Raw genomic sequence first — 25,287 nt, 5'->3', positions numbered from 1 at the left:
TTTTCTGTTTGTCGACGAGTTATCTGACGACGACTATATAGCCTGCACGCCTATAGTTCTAGTATAAGTGTTCTGTGTTCTAACGACTAGCACTATGGAAGACTCTAACGTTGTATTCAGTGAAAAGGGTAAAAACATATATGATTATAGAAGGATTTAAAATTCCATTTCATAAACTTTTGAAATATGATATTGAACGATGGAGATGTATTCACAGATCATGTAAGTCATTTTTTAAATATACCAACAATAAATTTATTGATCAAGATTTGATACACAACCATAATTGTGATTCTGAGAAAATATTAAATAGGCAGATATTGAATAATAATTTAAAGAGAAAAGCTAAAGACGATATATGTGAAAAACCATCTAAATTACTATATATTCTGAATTAAAAAACAATGATATAAATACTTTAACACGTTACGATTGTACACTTATTAAAAACAATTTCGGATATTATGTAATGAATGCGAAAAACTTAATTTGAAATTTTCACCTCAAACAACTTATGTAGACTTTGAAGAAGCTATTCATAATTCTATTTTATCAGTATGGCCAGAAACAAATATTAAAGGGTGTAGATTCCATTTAGGACAGAGATGATGGCGGAAAATTCAAAGTTTAGGAATGTCAAATGAATATAAAAGTGACTCTGAATTTAGTAAATATCTTAAATATTTTTTTAGCTTACCATTTCTACACCTAGAGGAGGTGGAACATTGTTTTACTGATGACCTAATGTCTATCCAACCAAATGACAGCCGAATTCGAGAATTCACTGACAACGTTTTTGATAATTATATTAATGAAGAATCGAGATTTCCACCAAATATTTGGTCAGAATTTAATGCAACGGCCAACGATAATGCGAACCACAAATTCCTGTGAATCATTTCATTCCCACTTTAATTCAATGTTTTACACCGCACATCCTAATATTTATCAGTTACTAGAAATTTTAAAGAATGTACAAATTGATACTTATATATTGAAATGAGAAGTGTTGAAGTTAGGAAAAATAAGAAACTGCATTTTACTAAAAGAAAAATTTATAACTGACAATATGAATAAAAAAATTGCAGGAACAATAAATCGATTTGATTTTGTAAAATTAATGTCATATACATTTTTACCAACACAAAAGTGATTTTTAAAAAATATTATTTTTTTTTTATTTATATTGTATAATGATTTTAACATTTTAAATATTTTTTAATTTGCCTATATGGCTATATTTATATTATATAATATGTATTTTAGATTCTCAACGGAGTGATGAATGTGTTGAATGTTGATATTACAATGATATGTGTGTTTTTTACGGCAATCTGCGGTTAGTCAGTCTGGATACAATATACATAAACTATATTTTTTTGTTAGAAAATAATTCGTTGGTTAAAGGATATTTATTTATTTTAAATATTAAATTTTTAAATAAATATATTCATAAACATTATATCTATTGTTGATGAATAAATATATTCATAGACAATATATGTATTATTAATGAATAAATATAATCATAGAAATATACCTATTGTCGATGACAGGCACGTATACAAAATAAAAATTCCAGGGGGTGGTTAGGTATATAGGGGGAGGGAACTTATAAATTTTAGCAATATAAATTGTGCTGCAACATAATAAAACTATTTTTTCCCGACACATTCGAGTTGGGCCCAAGTACAAGGGGCTAATTGTAGGTAGTGTATTAGTTGGGTCCTGGATATTTATAGGTTCTACACTAGTTGGGTCCTGAATTATTTTAGGTATTACACTTGTTCCTGAATCTATTTTAGTAAGTACTACATTATATAAGATTTTCCTTCTCATTTTAACAGACTTAGGACTGTCTATGATCTATTTAGACCACAGGTATGGTTGAAAATGTTTTTTTACAGTTTTAGATTCTGAACGGAATGATAAATGTATTGATTTTACAATGATGTGTTTTTTTTTATGTCGGTCATCAATTTTTGAGAAGTAATAATGCTTCGATTTTTATTTTCTTATTTTCTTAGATGAATTATCCTTTTTAAAGAGGGGCTGAAGTCAAAAATCGAAGCATTATTACTACTTTAAAAAGTGATGACAGCCATAAAAAAAAAACACATCATTGTAAAATCAATACATTCATCACTCCATTCAGAATCTAAAACTGTAAAAAAACATTTTTAACCATACTTGTGGTCTAAATAGATCATAGACAGTCCTAAGTCTGTTAAAATGAGAAGGTAAATGTTAATATAATGTAGTACTTACCAAAAAAAATTCAGGAACAAGTGTAATACCTAAAATAATTCAGGACCCAACTAGTGTAGAACCTATAAAAATCCGACACCCTACTAATACACAACCTGCAATTAGCCTCTAGTACTCGGGACCCAACTCTGATGCGCCAGAAAAAAATTGTTTTATTATGTTGCTGCACAATTTATATTGCTAAATTTTATAAACTCCCGCCACCTATATACCTAACCCCCCTTTTTTTATTTAGTATACGTGACTGCCATCAACAATACATACATTGTCTATAAATATATTTATTCACCAAAAAGAGATATAATGTCTATGAATATATTTATTTAAAAATTTAATATTTAAAATAAATAAATATCTTTTATCCAACGAATTATTTTCTAACAAAAAAATAGTTTATGTATATTGTAGCTAGACTCACTAGCCGCCGATTGCCATAGACGATAAGCTGTCAGTTCCCAGGTGCTAGATGTCAATCCGTCGCAGAAGACCTGCAACATAAAACGACTGTTAGCACCTATTTTTACCTATAAATTTATATGTTATTTGCTTGTCGTTCATAGATAATAATGTTCCTTACTTTTAAATTAGCGAAAAGTCTTAACGGATGCTTTCACGCGTAACAATTTTTGTAATAAGATGTAGTTGGTTCGGTCTATTTCCCTTTGTTTCGCCTGACGATTAATAAAAGACGACGATTTCCTAACAGAAGGTGCCGAATTTTTTACCTTGTTCATGCTGTCTGTGTACAAATTTATGATTTGTTTCTTTTTTATAATTTTAGATTTCTTGATGGACATTTTTTCGTGTTTTATTCCATTGATATCATATCTACCACTGTTGTTAAAGTTCATACTTCGATTTTTTACATCGCCGCACGAGAAATCTAAATTAAGCTCCTTTGAGTTACAGCACGAGTGACGTTTAATTGCGTTACTACTAGGAAATTTAATTTTTGAGTTTCTGACTGATATTGGTTGTACTACCTGTGTTAAAATTGTGTTATTAATTTATTAGGTGGTTAAGTTTTCGGTAAGTCACACCGACGCAGGATCGGTGTTAGGGGTGGGCGACCTGTGTCTAAGTCCAGGACGCTTGTTGAAAGCGGGGCGACTCAATGATATAATGTTAAATCTATGACTACTATTTACTTGTGGAATGCCGCATTTTTGTTTACTCGCCCGCGGCGCCAATGACTCTACTGCCGGCACTTTAATTTTTGAGTTTCTAGCTGATATTGGTTGTACTACCTGTGTTAAAATTGAGTTATTAATTAATTTGGTGGTAAAGTTTTCGGTAAGTCACACCGACGCAAGATCGGTGTTAGGGGTCGGCGACCTGTGCCTGAGCCCAGGACGCTTGTTGAAAGCGGGGCGACTCAAAGATATAATGTTAAAACTATGACTAATATTTACTTGTGGAGTGTCGCATATTTGTTTACTCGCCCGCGGCGCCAATGACTCTACTGCCGGCACTTTAATTTTTGAGTTTCTAGCTGATATTGGTTGTACTACCTGTGTTAAAATTGAGTTATTAATTTATTTGGTGGTAAAGTTTTCGGTAAGTCACACCGACGCAAGATCGGTTTTAGGGGTCGGCGACCTGTGCCTGGGCCCAGGACGCTTGTTGAAAGCGGGGCGACTCAATGATATAATGTTAAAACTATGACTACTATTTACTTGTGGAATGCCGCATTTTTGTTTACTCGCCCGCGGCGCCAATGACTCTACTGCCGGCACTTTAATTTTTGAGTTTCTAGCTGATATTGGTTGTACTACCTGTGTTAAAATTGAGTTATTAATTAATTTGGTGGTAAAGTTTTCGGTAAGTCACACCGACGCAAGATCGGTGTTAGGGGTCGGCGACCTGTGCCTGAGCCCAGAACGCTTGTTGAAAGCGGGGCGACTCAATGATATGATGTTAAAACTATGACTACTATTTACTTGTGGAATGCCGCATTTTTGTTTACTCGCCCGCGGCGCCAATGACTTTACTGCCGGCACTGTAATTTTTGAGTTTCTAGCTGATATTGGTTGTACTATCTGTGTTAAAATTGAGTTATTAATTTATTTGGTGGTAAGGTTTTCGGTAAGTCACACCGACGCAGGATCGGCGTTCGGGGTGGGCGACCTGTGTCTAAGCCCAGGACGCTTGTTGAAAGCGGGGCGACTCAATGATATAATGTTAAAACTATGACTAATATTTACTTGTGGAGTGTCGCATATTTGTATACTCGCCCGCGGTGCCAATGACTCTACTGCCGGCACTGGACACACGTTCAAAGATGTCTTTTTCTCGGACTGTGACTCTTCGCTATCGCTTCCAAAGATCGACCATTCTCCATCTGAACTCAAATAATGATGCCCCTTAATATGCATTGTAAAAACAGATTGGTCTTTGAACGGAAAGTATGATTGATCGTTCCCTGCGTAACAATTTATAAGCAAAACAATAATATGAATAAATATTAATACTGATTGTCCGATGCAGTCAGAACGGTTTTTGACAAATTTGAAGGACAGGGTACCACGAGCGAACGGATACTTTGTCACTACTCGTTGATACAAAAAACAAGAACTGAAATATGAAAAGACCAGAATATGTTATTCGACGTATTCTATACTAAGACTGTTATAATAAACTGTTTGACCGAAACGAATATTATTATTGATATGTATTTAACAACATAAATATCATAGTAACTCGTCAATATTAGTAGCCAGTAGCAATAAATGTTTTTAGTTTATATGTCGAAAATACATTTTAATTCAAATATTAAAAAATAATAATTTAAGAATAAGTTATGAAATCTCACTCTGCGAACATTCTAAATCCCCGGTTTCTAAATGTATTTTAATAAAATAGAATAAAACTGCAGTAATTCCGTTTTCAATTTAAAAAGATTTTGCAGATAACCTTTATATTTTAATACCTATTTTTAATATTGGCTTGTATGAATCTGTAATAAATACTTACTCATATCTTATTATTTTTCATAGTATTTAAATGTCACACCATGCATTACACCCATTATTAACCTATTGTACAGCAAAGCAACACCCACTTACCCAATTTTTCATAGTTAGGATTAAAAATTGAAAACAAAACAAAGTTTCTCATAAATATTCTTACTGCAACCAACAGATCTGAAAATACTTAAATACAGTTTATAAACATTATAAGATTAATAAAAATAAAAATAATATTACTTTTTTATTTTTAAGTAATATTTAAAAATCAATGTAATGTGTACATTTGTTTAGTAACTCTACAATTTATTTAAAAACCATTTTTTTTTTGAAAAAATATAGTATAATATTTTACTAGTAATAATTAACTATAGTAGTTACTAACTTAATAAATAATATAATTGAATAACAGTACATTTTTAAATAAAATAATTCAATAACAATAAACTTAATAAATTACATAATTTAATAATAAAAGGAACGTAATAATTTATAACATTGAACAATAACAGACCTCCTTCAATAATAATTACAATTAATTTCCCAGTTGAATTATTTTTTGTAAGTGGACAAGTAGAAAATAAAATTTAAATGAATTACAATATTCACAGTATTTACAACATAGATACTAAGGGATAAGGTCCAATTTGTTGTGGAACATAACCATGATTTTGGAGAACAGTCCTCTTCAAAAACAAAACATCAACAGGTCATCGTTTCTGTTCAGTTGCTGTACAGATTCTCTAATAATCCTTGTAGTATTTTTCTTTCAGATCTGAAAGTATAATTACTAATTTAAAAAAGTAATTACAATTTACATTATTCAACCATAAACATATCGAATCATGTTTATTCAGAAAATAAAAATTATACAATTTCTGTGAGGTTATTTGTATACTGTTGTAATTCTAAAAGAACTGATTTTCAACAATAGTCAGTCTTTGAAAGACTGTTTTTCTGTTTATTATATAAATTAATTATAATTTAATAATAGGTATAATATTGTCAACAATAACAATAATTAAAAGCAATTTGTTTTCATACACACCATTAATAAAGCAAAAATATCCACTATATTTTTCTCATCAATGATTCCATACTAATAAGGGAATTGTACAAATTTTACAACGAAGGCAATATGATAAATAAGCAGAGCAAATAAAAAACAAATTATATATTAGACTAAATACATATATTGATGGAACTTACTAATTTTGTTATGAATTGTTGTTACGTTGTTAATTATGTTTAACATGAATCTATCAACGAAACATAAAACACATAACACATACAAGATACAATACTAAAATTTATAGGACAGTGCAACATAGAGATCACGGTACAACTAAGACAATTAACAAAGAAAAAGTTTTAAAATAACATGTAATGATCTTAATGATAAATATAAAGTATTAATGTATTATATTATTTATATTGTAATAACAAGGAAATTATTTACTTTATGAGTGTAATAATATATAAGTTGTTAATGTACAACATACAAATAAGTAATAACGTTGAAATTGTATAACAAAAATTTGTTATTTAGGTCTATAGTTGCGCCAATGGGTAAAAAATAAATGTAGTACTTACTAGTTGGATATTTATTTATTAATAAACATTCAAATATATTACAAACGATTGATCTAGGTACTTATTTTATACTAGTTTTACTTTTGTTAAATGTTGAACAAAACTTCCAGCCAGGGGCAGAAAATGTAAAACAAGTAATCATTATCGGATTATCCGTTGCCCGTTAAAGTCGTTAAAATGTTAAATAACGGTCATTTATTAATTTCGACCAACGGAATACGACGGACAAATAATGTATCCGGTTCTGACGACCAGGGTGAGAAATTCACATACTCAAAAATCGTAGTAGAACTATTTACAATGTTGAATGGTTGGTAGTTGGTATTAATTTGAATTTTTGCGATTTGAGGTTAGTGTTCGAACTTTTAATTTCTGTTATCACCAATAATTTCTTATCACAGGGTCCAACTGTACCCATCCCGGTTTGGGATACACTGGGCCTCTTATCTATTGCTATTGGATTACTGCTAATGTAATCCTCGTAATTCAAGCAAATCTGCAGCATAGGCAGACCACCTAGCTTTGAAAACTAATTCAACAGAAATGAACAATCTATTTACACTGAATTAAATATACCTGACACACTGAGTAGGTACTATGTGGTTGACCCATCACCCACCACCTAACGTAAACTGATCGTCGCCAATCCTGACTAGTGTACCCACTGTGCGATTTATGTTTCATAACGTTTTGGGGACGCTATTACAGTGTTTTATGGTCAACTTTGCTTTGTAACGTAAGCACGATATCGCCGGTTTGTTCTTGTGTGCTATACAAAGTTATAAACAGTGAAATACTACATGAAAAACCATACAGTAATTATTACTCTATGCTTGAAACGTACCACAGACGCATGCCCGAAAACAAACCGCGTATCACGAAGTTTCTGATAACATTCTTATCTATAATAATTATTAATTATGACAAATTTTTTTTTAAGATCTACCATTTAATATTTTGATTCTTAATTAATATTTAATTGATATATACCTAAATTTATACTTAAGCTACTATATTGTTCATTTATTAATTAGTTTAATACAAACAAGGACAATGACTTCAATATTACAAAAAGTATTGGATATTCCCAGTGTACTTTCTCATTTATTGGAAGTTGATATTAAAGGTAGGGCTTAATGTTTGCGAGTAGCTAATACACATTTTTATTTTTATTTATGCCTTAGTGTACCTAACCTTTTACTTACCTCTTTAATGTTTGAAATAGATATTACCAATTGCAAAATTTTGGGACAAGAACAAAATGGAGAGTTTATCCTTTGTTGGAACTTAAGTGGTCCGGGAGGATCTTGTACTGCAGTAGGATTGTTTTTTTACACCATCAAAAAAATACAAGTGAATATTAATTAGATGTTATTACTGCTGTGGTCTTATAGGACACACATAACCCCAACATTTTTTTGGATGAATCAATTTTTCTGAAATGCCTTTTTACTGTACTTATAATTTATTGTGACTACTAATTGATTATTTGGTAAACTTTATTATATTATTTTTAATACTTAGTTTTTAAAATTACAAAATTGTCTTCAATAATATAACATAGAGTTTATTGTTAATTTGTGGTAGTTGCACCTCGTGTAATAATATTAAGTTTACTGAACTAATTGTATGTAGTAGTTAATTCACTAATACATTAAAAATTTATTTAATTTACATAAATTTGTATAATGTAATAAATCAAATTATGAAATTCCTATAAATATTAATAATTATCCTCTACACGAGTTTTTAATATAGATATTAAAATAAATAATTTTAATTATAAAACAAAATAATTTATTTTGAACTATTTAATTTTCAGGTTTTAATTAAGTTTAAACATTTGGTGAATATTGTTCAAGCTTCGATCAATTACAAAAACTCAGTTCTTGGTAACACTATCACTAGTTGTTAGACATTAATGAATTTCATTATATTTAAAAAATTTATTTTTAGGCTATGTAACCAAAGAGCCATTTGAAGACTGTATGGAATATTATCGTGTTTTTATCATCCACCTCGACTATCCTAATTTTGAGCCTGTTGATTTAAATGTTAACAACCGTCGCCAAACCATGATTCAATTTTTATACAGGAAACGTAAGCAGCCAGGCAACGATCGCTTTTTAGTATTTATTCATGAAACATGTAAGTTATTTTATTTAAAAAAAATGTATACTTATAAGTTTATTCATGAGAATATTCAATCATTTCAATCGAAAATTAATCAAAACCTAACAATTGATAGAAAATTAATATTGCTTCTATTTAGCTATAACACTTAATCAAGTGGAGGAAACTGATAATGTAAAGGTGAACAGTTTTCATAATAGCATGCTCAACATTATTTTATAGTTTACCTATAATTTACTTTATAATTATTTTATTGAGTTTTATTGTAATTTTTAGAACCATTTAAATATAAAAAAGCAAGATCAAGTTGTGAATCAATTTTCATGGGCTCAATGGGAACCTCAGCATCAATGTTTATTTTACATTCATTATTCAAATATGGCTAACAGTAATTCAGATGAAGCTAGTCTCTCCGCTTTACAATTCCATGACGAACCACATCATGAAACTGTGGTATTTATTTATTATATTTGATATTTTAGTATAGTTGTTTTTAATAATAATTTAATATTAAATAATATTTTAGTTAAATGTCCCACTAAACTTGCCAAACAGAAAGAGAACAGCAGAAAATCTTTCAAATGGTTATTTTGATATTCCTGTACCATTATGTGTTCATGACAGTATGTTAGATGTTCGTGTATTGTCGGATGCGCGAGGATTTGTTGCAGTTTGTCATTATTATTTATATCAAGTATGTAACCTATTATTTTTATTTCTTACCAATATACAATATTCATAAGAAATATTAACTAATAATAAATGCTAATCCTATATTTCTATATCTTAGTATTCTAGCTTTTAAAATGATTGGTTGTAAAAAATGAAATATTTTATCTACTTAAGGCATTTGCAAGAAATATCTTCCACATAAAAAACTCATTTTTAAATTCATTATTTTTGTATGAAGAAAGAAAATAATCTGTGGTTTTGTTATTGTGTTATGAGATCTTCTGAAGTGGCGAACCTATAACAATTAATCAATAAATTGTATTATATAAGTGGTTTGCTTAGGTATGAAAGTGAATATTGTTAATTTTAGGGAGTTAGTGCTCCGTTAGCCAATGATCATTTGAGAACAGTGTATTTGGCTTTTTCTGTTACTCTTCTGCACCATGGCAGTGTAGTTCATTGCAATATAGCTGGTGTACCTATGGTTCGTGCATATGAGTCTCGTCCAATATTCACCATGCAAGGAGGTAGTTTCAAACTTTTAACTTCTGAATGTACTATAATAGTTATGACTTATTATTATGCTAATTATTTGTGGGGTTTTTTTTATTGTTAATTTGTTACAAAAAATATTGTTAATAAAGTTTTCAATAATTGCATGAAATTATTTAAATCTGCATCCCAAATATTTTGCATGGTGTGTTTTGTAAGTGATGAGTTTAAATATTTATTTTTATAAACTATATTATAAAACATTTGTTTCTATATTGATTTATTTTTTTGTTTTATCTTTTTAAATATTAATTTACTGTGTTTAAATGCTATTAAGAACAGAAATATTTTGTACTTCTTCAATAAGTAAAATTTATAAACTACTTTAAAGTTTTACCTTCTATCTAAACTTAATAAACAGTCAATAGATGAATTGATTACTTTATACTTTTGGAGCACTCTATGTCATAAAGTGTCCATGATATTTCATTAAGAGGACGTAGTAGCCGTATGTGTTGTCTCTGTCTTACACATGTGAGACATGGCAAATTTTCGTTCACCAGTTTCAATATTGTGCTGTTAGTTTTGATATTAGAGTGAACTGACCTATTATAAAATTTAAGATATGATATATAGGTTATTGATATTATTATTTTTAAGTAAGTTATGATCTTTTTGAAACTACATTTTATAATGATCATAACTTACTTAAAAATAACAATATCAATATTAGGCCACATGGGGTCCTGGATAATAATCTTACCTTTAAATTTTATAATAGGTTAGTTCTCTCTAATGTCAAAACTAACAGCATAATATTGAAATTTATGAATGAAGATTTGCTATGTCACACGTGTGTAAGACGGAGACAACATATTATGCGGGTTCTACGTCCTCTTAAAATATATGTGCTGTTAAAAAGTGAAAAAATATAAAGTAATTTGTAGATACCATATATATGTATTCAATTATTAGAATGGATCAAATATTTATTGTACATTGCTTATTATAAATTATATTTTTTATTGTCTTTATTTATGTTGAACTCATTTTGTTTTTATGTATAAATATATTTTAACTAATATATTTATTTATTTTGTTAAATAAATAAATAAATAATATTTTTCTTATATTATAGATCAACATTTATTGGTGCACTTTCCCAACATGTGTACATTGCTTCTGGATGTAGGCCCTGACCATGAACCAAATTGCCATATTGTTATACCTTGTGCAGATGAAAACAGAAGTTGGAAGAGTACAATTGCCACAACAATTGGATCTGCGGGCACAGTGGTAGATTTATCTACAATGGCTGTATTTGAAACAAAAATTACTAAGCGCCACTTAATTGAAGCTTTTAAGCAACCAGGTGCCGTACTCGCAAATCAACAAGCCATATTACACTATTTTATTGTACACAGGCGAGACATGGATATTGTTAACCAAGTAATGTTTTTATGTTTGGCTCTAAAATTGAAGTTATAATAACTTTTCAAAAATCATATAGCTTTTAAATTCGGTTGTGGACAATGGTTTAAATATTAACTGTTCAAAGTTGTTACAAGAAATATTAGTGGGAAGTGCTTTTGCCCAAGTCAAACGTAGTTTACTGTCCGATGCTGTAAGCCTAGCGAGATACTTACCTATTACAATATCTAAACATAATATACCATTAGAAGTTAAGGTAATTATATTCACTTTAAATTAAAAATAAAAATGTTTATATTGGTAGTTATTTAATTCTAAATCAATGTTATTCAAAGAGTGGTCATGACACATAAATGTGTCGTGATAATTTGAACTTACATATTCATCAATCATTATATGTGTTTATTCATATAACTTGTAATTTTCAGTAAAGTATTGTCTAATATTTATCCAAATTGCGGTATGACTTATAATAATGTGCCACAATGAAAAATGTAGTGGTTGTTCTAAATGATACTTTTTCTTTGAGAATGTGATTAAATACAATGTATTTACAGTATTTTATAAATTTATTGTATTCATTAAATTTTTTTTTTCTAATCTATTTACCTGTTACTTTTTTTTGTATTTTTTTTTCTTTACTTCAAAAAAATATTTTTAATACTTGACTTTTGATGTAGGTGAATGGATATACACTTTCTCTTTCTCAAGAAATGTTAGAAAACCCAAGGGTTATGTTGTTGTCTCCTCGACAGAGATTGATACCATTTCGTGATGACTTGTGGACAAGATTATGGGAACTCTTACCTGGTGGGTCTATTATAGAAGATAATGCTACTTCAAGACAAGAGATTCCTCGTTTTTCAAACACGACTGTCGCAGTCAAACTTAATGTATCATTAGTATGTTATCAGGTAATAGAAAATGTCTTTACATTTATTGTTGTAATTCAATAAAGGAATGAACTTTAAATATTTATATTTTTCAGCCTGAAGTACTTTCTCGATGTAGTACCCCTCTGTCACCTGGAGGATCGATGCTTGCTAACAGCATTGCAAACATTGCAATATCTGATCTATCTCATTCGTTTCATTCATCATCAGTACAATTACCATTTGTGGAAACTGATACCTCAGCAGCCAGTAAACAAGAACATGTCATCTCTGTTGTGAGTTAAGCTTAACTATTGCAAATAATAATTTTCTTATTATAGCATAACTTGATTTTGTGTTTTTACAGAACCTCCGGGAACTGAGCATGCATCTGCTAAAACAAAGTTCAATGCGTTCTAACAAACTGCGTAATCGGTCCATGTCTGAACCTAATGCCATGCATGTACATGCTGTGGCCACCAAGTATGCATCATCTCAGTTAGAGATCTCCAGATCATTGTGTGCTCATTTAACGCTTGCCGCTGGTGTAGACACAAGATTACATAAACAAATCGGTTTTCAACTCATGTACGCTAATACCAGTAATATTAGTAGTATATAATATATATTAGATAATTAATTATAAATAGTCTCCTTATTTTTAATAATTTTTATCTAAATATTTAAATATTTGTTTTTTGGTACAGTGGAGAATAGATTATTCACAATAATTGGGTCCAAGGGGATGAGAATAATCAAACAATGATTAAAACATTGAACAGGAATTTGAATGTTTTATAAAATTCAAAATTAAATACTGTATGTATGTACAGTATGTACATACTGTATGTATGATATAATATATAAAAGTATAATAATAAAATACATACATATATATTATGATATATTTATATTGTTAAAAATATATAATATAATTAATTTAAATTTAAAAATATAAAATTAAAATACTTCTTTTTCTTCAAAAATTTTGTAGTGCGAATAATCGACACTCCATTATAAAATAATTTGTGATTGAAAAAATCTATTTTTCATTTTCCTATAAATTGTTTTGCTGTTTTCTGTTTCAAAATTCTAACCTATAGACCAATAATATTAATAATACAAAACAGTAAACAAAAAAGATATATAATATTTATAACTATTAGGTTTATATTTACAAATCCTTTTACATGTATATTGTAAATACTGTTTGATATAGAATTTTATTTTATATTTTGGAAGTGTAATTAAAATACTATTTTTATATTTTTATTTTTTGTTGGTTTTTCAGTGATAACATTGAAGATGAACAACGCCGATCACTATTAATGGTATTACAGAGACTCATACATGCTGCAGACACATTGGCTTTCCCATTGCCTCAAGGTTTTCCATCATTCATCACATACCTCGGATACAAAGTCATGTCAGCTACCATGTTTAGTCAGTATGTTCGATGTAACACATTTTTGCTCAATGTGGATGTTATGAAGAAAATACTAGCTGGTAAGTAAACTGATAATATCAATACTCTTCTGGTGTGATTTGAATATTGTAATAATTAAAAGAATGTGACCTAGTATTAAATTTCTCCATAGCTACATGTAGACATTAGAATATTAGATGATTTTTTAATCAAATCCATATTGATAGTACTGAAAATTGTTCTTATACATTTTAATCTAACTATTTTATGTAATTAAAATCAACAAAATAGTAATGAAAAACTCTATCACGCCTGTATGGTAAATGGACGCCGTTCTTAACATATAAAAATGATGAAGCTGGGGGAAATTTCCCACTTTGCCCCCCGTTAGACATGGCACTGGATTAAACATACTTATATAATGTATGTACTCAGTACAATGTGCTGTATATAATATAAAATCTGTAAACATTTAAAAAAATAATTGTTTAAATTTTTATGATAAAAATAAATTGTAAGAATCACTTATATTTTTGTAAATTAGGTCCAGTCATAGTAGGTAATAATAAGGTTAATTTGACTATGATAATTGTTTCTAATAAATAAATGTTATATAGAGTATGATTTTTTTTTTAATCTACAACACTTATTTAAAAATTAAGATATCATAATGTTCTCTTTGATTATTTCACTCACAATTATTAATTTTTATTGTACAGATAGTATAAAATAAAAATATCTTAAATGAGAAGTATGTATTGCTCATCATAACTGATGAGTAACTGACGATAGCTTATGTTAATTTCATTATATTATAACTAATTTACTTATTATACATTCATATTATTAATATTATTATATACTTGACAGATATAATCGACAATAAAGAGGGAGTTTTGAAAAAATTAGATCTCTTACAAAGTTTACCGCATTCAAGAGCTAAACGATTAATGAATCAATGGTCTCATCCAATGTCTGTCATGTTGAGAGCAAGAGAACATGCCGCAGAGATTTTGGGCGGTATGTCAATCAGGGCTCCCAATTATCGCCGCAATGTAAAATATCGATCAAATTCAGGTAATGTTATTAGTTTAGCTTTCTGTTTAAGCACTCAAATTCTCTGTTATTGGTAGTTATAACTGATTAATATTTTTTATTTTTTGTATTTAGGTGTAACTTCAGCTTTTCCATCTCAAAATCGCATGTCACCACTGGAAACATTTTTAGAACTCCTCACAGCTAAAGGCAAGTATAGTTTATAAACATTTTCTGAGTTGTAGTAGTATACTCTGTATAGCAAGAGAATGTGCCGATTCTGCACATTTTCCCCGCGTTACTCTGCTATCAAAACTGGTTCGCCTATGGCAGGATGTCACTTGGGAATGCACAAAAAAAACTAATTTTGGCGGCTTCTCTCGCTAGACAGAGTATAGTTTATTATTATTTTTATATATTTTTTAATTCTTACTTAAAGAAAATATTAACTAATTTCACTCTTTTTTGGCGTAATTGTTAGAATTCCTACATTTTATTTTCATAAGTATTTTTATTGATATTATTGAGTTGGGTATCACCAACATATACAAACTATGTGTGCCCAATGTGTCCATTTTATAAAATTATTCAAGTTTGACTATTATCATTTATTTTCTATACTCATCAACCCACATTAAAAAATAAAAACTATCTTAATTGTGGTCTCGTTCCATTGTGTGTACGTAATAACTTTTAACCAATATTATATTGCCATTACATAATTCTTATGTATTTATATTTTGTTTTTAGCCATGTTGGCTGATATTGATTACAACCTTCTCGTCGACGCTACTGTGGCATCTACAAAAGAAAATGTGTTCAATTAAGAATTAAAATATTATGTATAATTTATTTAAAAGTTGCACATAAGAAAAGTCTTTTATAATCTTTGTGTATAAATTAAATATACTATATATTATTATGTATAAATATATTATTTATTGTATAGGAATACAATCTATTAATTAAATTTAACATAGAAAAAAAAAGATCATATAAATAGTACCATAAGGAATTAAATTACATGATACCAGTCGAGTTTAATAATTGCGTATTAAACATCGTAAATAATTTATAATAACAAAGTCCAATTAAAATATAAGTGTTTGTGTTTACAAAGTATAAGATTTATAAGCCGAAGCCCAGCCAGTCGTAGTAGTCCATTGTGGGAGCTGATTAAATAATTTTTTCAATTCAGGTGTATACTGATGTGGACCGTGCATTCGATGCCCAGATAACCCAACTTCAATTTGAGGTCCCACATGAGTTTTTGGAACCTATTTAAAAATTAATATTAGTTGTGACCGTCTATATTTGCATCGGAACAACAAATATGTATTTATTCTATTTAATATTTACCTCAATATCGATCCAAAAGTCCCATGGAATAATATCGTTGGCACATGAATAATACACAAAATAAGTAGGACGGCCATTCCATGCTGGTCCTTTGAGAGGTTCGCCATTACTTAAACTCCAATCTTTCAACTTGATACCATCGTACACTGATAGCATGAATGTTATATGGTCAGGACCTGTGCATCAGAAACACATTGTTTTCATATTAAAGTGAATTAAGTATTCTTTAAAAATGAAATAAATTAATACATACCAACTACAGAGAAAGAGAGCCTTTGAACATTATTTAATCTGTGATCTCTATATGTTAAATTAAGACTCAATGGTATATCAACATCTAATGGTTTCGTATCAATCCAATGAGTTTTCCTAAAATATTCAACAGTTTAAAATTATTTTTTACATACAAACTTACAGACTAAGTCAACAAACCATATAAATGTTATAACTGGTATGAAGTAAGGTAGTCCACAGTACAATTCTTTATTACACTCATCCTGACTTATTTGACGAGCATTCATCAAGTCTGGTGCATGCCTGACGACCGATTGTGGACTATTCACATCCAGATTTACAATCCACAATCCGTTTTGATGGTCCCTCAGTGAGCCGTTATAGCCATAAAAACTGCGTTCGACATGCTAAAAATAATAATGTATAAAATCAAAATTTTATCAAAATAATAAATCAAGTTATTAAAAAAAAAAAAATTACTGCTATCATAAACCGTTGAGGTGCTAAATTATTGGGATCACCAGAATACGGAAATCCGAGCGGCGTAAATACTAATACTAAAAATGAAACGAATAACACAACTGCTAGCGAACTAAACACAGTGTACACTTTTTGAAGTAGTAACACCAACGGGTTCTGAACAAAAAGACATATATGTATTAGTATTAAACATAAGTTTGTCAAAAGTTATCATTTATATTATTGTGCCAGTTACAATATAACTTACATAAAAACTGAATACAAGTGTAAACATAGCTGATGTGATGAGTGACATAACTGATTCAGCATGATTTCCAGATCCTGATCGACCCATGATAGGGACCACTAAGAGAAGCGCCGCTTGTATCATGTAAGCAGATAACACAAATGGTACTAGCATACAGGCCCAATGTAACCACAATACTTTATAGCCTAATTATTACAAAAATCAATTTTAATTTTAGAAAAATATTTCTAATTAAAAAAACGTTGTACCGTAATCATTTTTCAGTATGGTGTTATGTAATAAAATACTGATTGTGTTGCAAGTAACAAAGAGGGCAACTGCAAATCCTGACCTAATACGCAATAATACACATAGCAAAAGAATCATAATGTATAACAGTTGATTGCCATCACGAGAAATGCAATACATTAAGGACTGTGGGTAATGGGTACCTTTTTTACCCTGTGAACAAAAACAATTGATGATTTTAAAGTATTTAATTAAATTTGTATATTTAATAGCCTTACCCATAGGAATTTACGACCGAATAAAACCAACAAAACCATTGGTACTAAAACAGTTGGTGTAATATATAAAAATAAGAGCCAAGCTGGTTGAGCAAACCAACTCAAACGGCGATCAAGAATCACAACAGTAAGTGATAATACGGCTATTGTGAATAGAGTTGCTAACCATATTAATACAGTTAAGCTTGAGCACTTAAAACATGATTTAAAATAATCTTTAACACTAAAACCTAAACAAAAAAGGTGCATCTTAACCAAATAATATGTGACTATGTCAAACATATTTTAAATGATCAATGTAATTAAATGTTTTACCTGTAACATGAGTATGACTAGCATTGTACAAAATTACTAGTAGAGAAATAATAATGACGCTGATATTGATTATATCAGATAATACTTCACTCCAATGAACAATAAATATACCCAAAAAATCAAAAAACACCTATAAAATAAGGTAATTAACATAAATATCTATAAAAATATATAAATTATAAATTGCTTACTAAATTTCCCGTGCTGTACTTTTCAACATCTGATATTTGTACTGAATTCACTAGTTTTAAAATTAAAGGTAACATGTTATCTCCAGTCCTTTGAAATGTACCAAGAGGAATTTTATCTACCGTGTCTAACTTAGTATGGTAAACATAACCATTAGCTGACCAAGCGAAATCAAGACCTTAAAAAAAAATAATAAAATCTAAAGTTAAAAATATTATTATTTAATAATTAAATATGCATACCAGAAACACGACCAAAGTCACGAAATATTCTATAGTCAGTATCGCCTGGTATGATACCGCTTTGAAATATTTCCTGAGCCATAGAAGAGGCCAAAGGATAGGGCACAGTATCCGAATAGGCCTAAAAATTAAAAAAAACATAATTAATTCAATAAATTTAACCCATCTTGAATTTAAAGTTTTACTTCCAAAAGCCACGGATGATTAGGACCAACTTGAAACAGTATTTCTTTACCGCCAGCACCACAAGCTTCCATATTGATGAATGCCCGTATACTAGAAGCCCATTGATGTTGAGTAATGAACCCATGTGATGCTTGCATCATATTTTCTTCAGCCCCGTTGAAAAGAAAAATGATGTTATTTTTTAAAGGTGTTTTAAGGCGTGATATTACACGTAATAATTCTAACATAATGGCACAACTAGCACCATCGTCACTTGCTCCTAATAAAAAAAAAGTTTTTTATAAAAATTAAAAAATGTTAATCTTTTTTTTATATTACCAGGGCTGTCCACTACTGAATCAAAATGGCAGTTAATCAACAAACTATGACGAGACGTTTGAACGGGACCAATTTTAACAACAATATTTTGTACATTCCTGTATACATTCGTCATGCCATCAAGAAATTGCAATGAGAATGCTCCACTAACCCTTTGTAGATCCCATTCAACTCTATGTGACGGATCAGCTTGTTTAATAATTGACTTAATTTCATCTAATAATAATTGCACTGCTAAAATTTCATTTTCTTTGCTTCCTACAGGTCTAGGTCCCATTGATGTCAATTTAACCAAATGATTTCTGGCTCTTTCCGCAACAAATCGATCCGGATAATTGTGTTCATTAGATATTGTCACAGGTTCGGGTAAACTTTTTTCTAGTATAGCTAAAACTGTATAAATAGCAACCGAAATTACAATACATAATAAAAAATGATGTGATCCTGCAGGTATTGATCGTATTCCTTTAGAGTTGTTCTCATATTTGAATGCTGCATCCTTCACATGTTTTGGTAAGATATCATATTGTTTTGATGATTTTGTTCGGAAACGTAATTTTGAATTAAAATTTGAAAATGGTTCATTCTAAACATAAAATATAAATATTTATGTTATACATAATATATTTGAGTATATTCTAATAGTAAAATTAATAAAAAGTTTCATTACTTTGGCACGAATCATGATTAGTAAATCCTTTGTTGCTTAGTAATTGTTGGTTTGAAAGTGTTTCTTGGCAAACATCCTGATAACAATTAAATATAATAATATAGAATTTAACAATAGTATAATATTATAAGCCAATTATGTATTGCTTAAATAGAATTTATTTGCATATATGACTAAAAATTTTAAAATCACCACATTTAAAAAATCAAAATATTTATCAAATATACTTTAGTTGTACTCATCAGGTTTCATTATTTCAATGTCTTATATAAAATACTCCATTAAAATAATCAATGCAACTAAACAGCAAAAAAATAATCTATTTTAAAAACGCTGTTATAATATTAACTATTTTTACAACGTTTTTATTACTAAAGCACAAATAAAAAAAGATAATAAATATTTATTTTAATAAAACGCTTTGTTTGAATATAATCGAGAATGAAACATTGAATTCGACAAATGTGATTAAATCAGCAAAACTTTAAATGCAATATTTACAGGTCTCAGCCAAATAATGTAAAATTATAATTTAATATTATACTTCATTAATCGACGCTTACCCAAAATCGTTATAGGTAAGTGAATGTTATTATTCTTTTTTTTTTAATAGGAATCGTTTTACTCTACGCAAGTCAGTCTTTGAGGTTTTAATACAGACAACTGACGTCTGATTATATCTGAATAAATAATTGAAACGCGACTACGCGAGTATTGCTTAATAGCGTTTCCTTTGTGATTTAAGCATTAGTAATAATGTAATATAAAGGATTCCGTCGTAACAAATGACAATGTATTATCCGGTTATCGCCGAAACCACAACTGTACTATCAATTCAAAATAATAATATCATATTGTACCTTATCAGCCAACTTGTATCAATTATCCATTCGTATGTTTATTATACATATATATTCTGTGGTCGTTATCAGAAAAACGATTCCAAAGAATATAATATTCTAATGGAAATCAGAAGACACACCGAGCGATTCGCGTCAAGAACGAACCTCGGCAGTCGACTTGTGCGCACTGCGACGCGGGGGTGTGGCTTCACCAAATTCGCTGCACGGCAAGCACACGATCCGATCGACGGAAGATCGTTTGTGGGGACGATGGACGAACATTAGCTAATGCCTAATAGTTATTAGCTCATAGCCGAGACCTGACCGTCGTCGGCGACAAAAACTGGTCGCGCCGCAGAGATTCCTTATGGAGTTACAGTGGTTTATGAACAAATAATATGATGATGATGTTAATACAGACAACGTCGTGCAAATATAAAAAATTAAAAATAAATAATGCGTACGTGATTTTTCTTCGACCGTACATAATATTATATATAAATTGTATAATTATTAAGTGTAAAGGCCAAATCCGGTTACGAGTTTACGACACGGCTATTAGCGATAAACATATTGCACATTGTAAACATTGAACACACACTTAAAAATAAACCAACAGCAGTGTCGAATAGTGCGGTAGAAGTCGTCTGAAGTATAATAGGTATACCTACCAAACAAAATTTTATCTATAAAAATAAAAAAGTATTACATCAATCCAACGCGCGGTAATGTTTAATGTAACGATAATAATTGCAAGGTGGATTGATATAATTATATCAATCCACCTTGGTTAATTGTATACATTAATAATATTATCGGTGAATTTAAATGTTTTTTTATTAGATTTCATTTATAATGTCAATCATTAGAAATTAGAATACTTATCTGAACACTCCAAACGTTAAAAGCTAAAACAGTAATAACGAATAACGATCAAAAATCAAAATAATTAATACAATATTTCGGTTACCTACCTATACGAGACGAGTACACAACATACAAAATGTTTACTTCTCTCCTGTTGCCGGAATTACGACTTTGGTCATCACTCATCACTATAACACTAATACGTATCTATAAGATCTAACTTTGTAATATGTAAAATATTGTTTAGTATGATTTATGACACACATAACTGTGTAGGATGGTAGTTGAGCAATAATGTAATTAATTTAAATATTATATATATAATTTTACATCTATAATCTAAAATCTTGACTTTGGCATTGAAAAAAACCAGTTGCTGCGGTGCCCTATCATACATTTGTTTTTTTGTTCAATATCCGAATGTGCTTACCTATTTATAGAATAATACCAATTCGGCCTTCTGGTTACGAAGAGTGGGAACGAGCCGTACGAGGGATATATTGTAAACAGTAAAATACAAATATTACAAATTACGGACGTCACTGCTGTTTAATCGATTTTAAATGTATTTCGTCGTTGAGTAAGTCAATGTTATAAAATTGGGTAAACCGTCCAACCATCGTTAGGGTGGTTTTTTGTATTTATTACATTGTTAATTTGAAAGCGGAAATTTAAAAATAATATTAATAATATTTAATTTTGTTATTTAAGAGGTAAAAAAGTAAAACCATGAATGAATATCAAATGGTAGAATGATATTATTATAACATTGTTATTTGGGTTGGAAATTATATTATGTCCTATTATTTTAAAATATACATGCAAATGCAGTTATATCAAATTACTAAAATATGAAAACCGTTGTTTAAGAAAAAAAAAACATGATTCCTTAGTCTTGTTTTTAAACAATTCAAAACAATTCGATTCTTTTAAAAAACTATTTTTTGTGTACAAAACAAGTTCATTCTGTTAATAGGTAGATTTTTTTTAAATTGTCATCGAATGTATCTGCAACTCTGTAAATGGGCTACACAAGTTATCACTTTATCTTCTCATATTTATAAAATTTTTAAAATTTATTTTTCAAAAACTGACCAATCTTTCACCTCAGACCCAGGTTGTTTCTTGTTTCTAAGCTGTGTTTGCCTACTGATGTTCCTATTTTGGTTCGAATAATTTAATATTTTGTCTACCCTTTGAAATAAATTTAATTGGTCGACGACCTGAGAAGTCTATCTTCCCCTACCGAATGGATTCCATATCTCATTGTTGTTACCCCAATTCCACTATTATTGTTATATTTAACCTTCATTGCTTGATTGCTTGGGAATTAATCCAGTGGTTTCTCGATGCTTTCTCCATCGTAGTGGTACCCCTTATTTCTAAACGATATTATTCGATTTATACTATTTATATAATAGCATAGAATTTACAATGGTGCTCCATTACTAAATCAATTTTGGTCGTCTTTTATACAACGGGCGCATAGAGCCATAGACTGCCGTGACTCATGAGTGTATTTCAGCCCCCATCTTTCACCCAAAAGGGTTATGTATCTTATAGTAAATTATAAAATATTTAATTAAAACTAAAAAGTTATAAAAAGTTTTCTTTATTATTAACAATAAAATGGCACATCAAATAAATATAATAATAATACATAAATTATAGTTTAACCTAATCATCTTAATAAATAATAATTATTTTAGTATTAAGTATTATTCATAAACTCTATAGATCGTATAAACTATAAACATTAAACAGTATAATAGTATAAACCATTATAGTAGGTACATACGGTCATATTCTCACGTATCATCATATATATTTAGAATTTAGAGTAGGAAGGTATACGCTAAAGAAAACTCGACTAATCCCAATATAGCGAAAAGTTTTTAGTACCTATGGGCTATGAATAATATTTTCGAATTAAAACATAATAACTTTAATCAATATTTTTAACTTGAGTATATTTAATTTCGTCAAAATATCAATTTTAACTGAGCTTACGTATATATTTTTAGAAATTTTTAAATTGCCGTAATAATAACTTTTGAGGAACCTAGAATAAATTAACAAGCATTAGCTAACGTTAGCTACATTTTTTAAATATCTACAAAATAATTTTCAATTTTGCGTAATTGTGTGAATATTTTAATTTATATATTTATATATTTATTTAGTTATTGTATTTTATCAATTTCTTATAAGTCTTATAGATATACACTGTATATAGTATATACTAACGGTTTAAGTGTTAACTATATATATAATGTATATTGTATACATATAGATTAATAAAGTATTGTATATTATTAATACAGAAAATATTATTATATTTAATACACTTGTTGATTATGCCCCCGATAGCAAAGGCCCTTAAGAGTTATGCAAAGTTTAACATAAATTATGTATAGTATGAAAAATATATATTTTAATTTTTAGTCTAGATCAATCCTCATTTTACTTTGATCCATATTTTATAATTATATACCTAGTCATAATGAAATATCATTACCCTAATTATCATAACCCTGATTATATCTATATTCCATATCCATATGTAAATGATCTTCTTATTAAAAAAATTGTAATTAACATGTTCTCATTTACTTATAGATTTTATATAAGTTTTTTGAATGTCTTATCACTTGTTATATGTTATAAGTTATAACTAAACAAAAAATAATTATTGGATAATTAATCATAGTAATTTAATAATAATAAGTAATAAATTATATGTTGATAAAATATTAATTATCAAAACACTTATATAATTATTATTTATTATGCATACTATTAGGCATAATATGTAAAATTATTAGCTTATCCTTGATAGATAATATTTATGTTTCAAGTACCAAACTTAAGTATAGTTATTACAGTGAAAATTAAGCTACACATTATGCATAAGCTATATGAGTATAGGTATGATTATACATTTATACTTAAGAAAAATAAAATTAACAATACCTAATTGTTTTTTTTCAACATTTTTTATTTACATATAAATCATCACCTAATATAGTTATATATATTATAGTTAAATTATTGAATTTGATAATAAAGTAAAATAGAAGAACATCTAAAAATCCGTTATCTATTATATTATATTTTATGATCTAGTGGATTATTAATGGCTTTATTAAAATTTGATAGTTTACATACATGGTTAACAACCATTGGTTATTTCTTAAATCATATACAATGTTATAATTTAAGCAGGGTTACGTGGTTTTATAAAACGGCCAACACAATCGATATTTACCTCAAAAACACGAATTTATCATGCATCAATTATATTAACAAAAATAGCAATAATTTAAAAAATATAATATTCATTATTTACTTTAATTATAAAAAAATATTTTATACAATATGAAGTATTCCATAAGAATTAGAAAATTAAAATTGAGTGGCATGGCTCTTTGCATTTGCCTCTACAAACACCATGGTCAAAATCAAAATATACGAAAATAATCCAAGCATCTCTTACTGCAGCCACGAACGACGTCTTAAGTAATAATCACGGTTTAAATTCGTACTACACTACTACATAAATTTATTTTGATTTCATACAGCTGCTTAATTATTAATCAACTTAGATTTTACAATCCTATATATAATGATTAATGAAATACACGACTACATTCGTAATAAAAAAGTTTCAACTCTTAATTTTTTTTAAATTTATAAGTTTATTTAACAATATATTATATTATAGTAGTAAGTACCTTAGTACCTACTTATAATTTAACGGTGTATCTGTTGGTCGAGGATTGGTTAAAATTAAAAAACTACCTATCATAAAGTGAGAGATACAATAATTGATGTAATAACTCTGTAAAAAAAACTATCATACAGTGAACGAAATAGTTCTATTAATTCATAATTAACACTATACATTATAGACATTAATTTTCCGTATTTCCGTTAATTATGAA

General features: G+C 28.7%; 3 protein-coding genes and 1 long non-coding RNA gene across 8 annotated transcripts in view; 1 reads left to right on the top strand and 3 right to left on the bottom strand.

Moving 5' to 3' along the window:
- Positions 1-2,665: 2,665 nt before the first annotated feature.
- Positions 2,666-3,520, bottom strand: LOC132923780 (uncharacterized). The gene is made up of 3 exons (XR_009661261.1): positions 3,417-3,520; positions 2,846-3,251; positions 2,666-2,756 (listed from the first exon to the last, which is right to left on the bottom strand). It is a non-coding gene; the product is annotated as an uncharacterized LOC132923780 (long non-coding RNA).
- A 46-nt stretch (positions 3,521-3,566) lies between these two features.
- On the bottom strand, positions 3,567-4,808 carry LOC132927357 (uncharacterized). Its single transcript, XM_060991869.1, has 3 exons — positions 4,473-4,808; positions 3,945-4,043; positions 3,567-3,779 (listed from the first exon to the last, which is right to left on the bottom strand). Exons 1-3 carry the CDS (start codon positions 4,641-4,643, stop codon positions 3,567-3,569), a joined length of 483 nt encoding a protein of 160 aa, XP_060847852.1. The 5' UTR covers positions 4,644-4,808.
- Positions 4,809-7,327: 2,519 nt separating this feature from the next.
- On the top strand, positions 7,328-15,818 carry LOC132917230 (protein pigeon). 2 transcript variants are annotated; one of them, XM_060977872.1, is made up of 17 exons: positions 7,328-7,953; positions 8,053-8,180; positions 8,650-8,719; positions 8,784-8,975; positions 9,100-9,140; positions 9,237-9,413; positions 9,487-9,654; positions 10,003-10,159; positions 11,263-11,573; positions 11,635-11,811; positions 12,236-12,469; positions 12,544-12,723; positions 12,795-13,015; positions 13,719-13,933; positions 14,724-14,930; positions 15,024-15,098; positions 15,639-15,818. In XM_060977872.1, exons 1-17 carry the CDS (start codon positions 7,881-7,883, stop codon positions 15,713-15,715), a joined length of 2,703 nt encoding a protein of 900 aa, XP_060833855.1. In that variant the 5' UTR covers positions 7,328-7,880; the 3' UTR covers positions 15,716-15,818. The 2 variants fall into 2 exon arrangements, with proteins under 2 accessions (XP_060833855.1, XP_060833863.1); XM_060977880.1 differs by lacking the exons at positions 7,328-7,953; positions 8,053-8,180; positions 8,650-8,719; positions 9,100-9,140 and having other exon boundaries at positions 8,837-8,975.
- LOC132917211 (endoplasmic reticulum metallopeptidase 1-like) overlaps positions 15,712-25,287 on the bottom strand; it is a 14,137-nt gene continuing 4,561 nt past the window's right edge. The window contains exons 1-15 of one of the 4 annotated variants that reach the window (XM_060977852.1): positions 21,451-21,596; positions 19,635-19,710; positions 18,965-19,550; positions 18,646-18,905; positions 18,461-18,581; positions 18,221-18,396; positions 18,030-18,159; positions 17,715-17,944; positions 17,457-17,649; positions 17,209-17,393; positions 16,962-17,117; positions 16,680-16,888; positions 16,501-16,616; positions 16,248-16,423; positions 15,712-16,165 (exon numbers count right to left, since the gene is read on the bottom strand). In XM_060977852.1, the coding sequence (XP_060833835.1) occupies positions 16,001-16,165; positions 16,248-16,423; positions 16,501-16,616; positions 16,680-16,888; positions 16,962-17,117; positions 17,209-17,393; positions 17,457-17,649; positions 17,715-17,944; positions 18,030-18,159; positions 18,221-18,396; positions 18,461-18,581; positions 18,646-18,905; positions 18,965-19,550; positions 19,635-19,649 (2,718 nt within the window). In that variant the 5' untranslated portion in view covers positions 19,650-19,710; positions 21,451-21,596 and the 3' untranslated portion in view covers positions 15,712-16,000. Of the gene's footprint in view, positions 16,166-16,247; positions 16,424-16,500; positions 16,617-16,679; positions 16,889-16,961; positions 17,118-17,208; positions 17,394-17,456; positions 17,650-17,714; positions 17,945-18,029; positions 18,160-18,220; positions 18,397-18,460; positions 18,582-18,645; positions 18,906-18,964; positions 19,551-19,634; positions 19,711-20,197; positions 20,470-20,494; positions 21,217-21,450; positions 21,597-25,287 lie in introns of those variants that run through there. The other 3 variants (XM_060977842.1, XM_060977832.1, XM_060977860.1) reach the window with 3 other exon arrangements.

The sequence above is a fragment of the Rhopalosiphum padi genome, chromosome 1, assembly GCF_020882245.1.
Source record: "Rhopalosiphum padi isolate XX-2018 chromosome 1, ASM2088224v1, whole genome shotgun sequence".
In the NCBI taxonomy this organism is placed as follows: Eukaryota; Metazoa; Arthropoda; class Insecta; order Hemiptera; family Aphididae; genus Rhopalosiphum; species Rhopalosiphum padi.
Note: the sequence above shows the minus strand (reverse complement) of the source record. Positions and strands in the feature narration are given on the sequence as shown.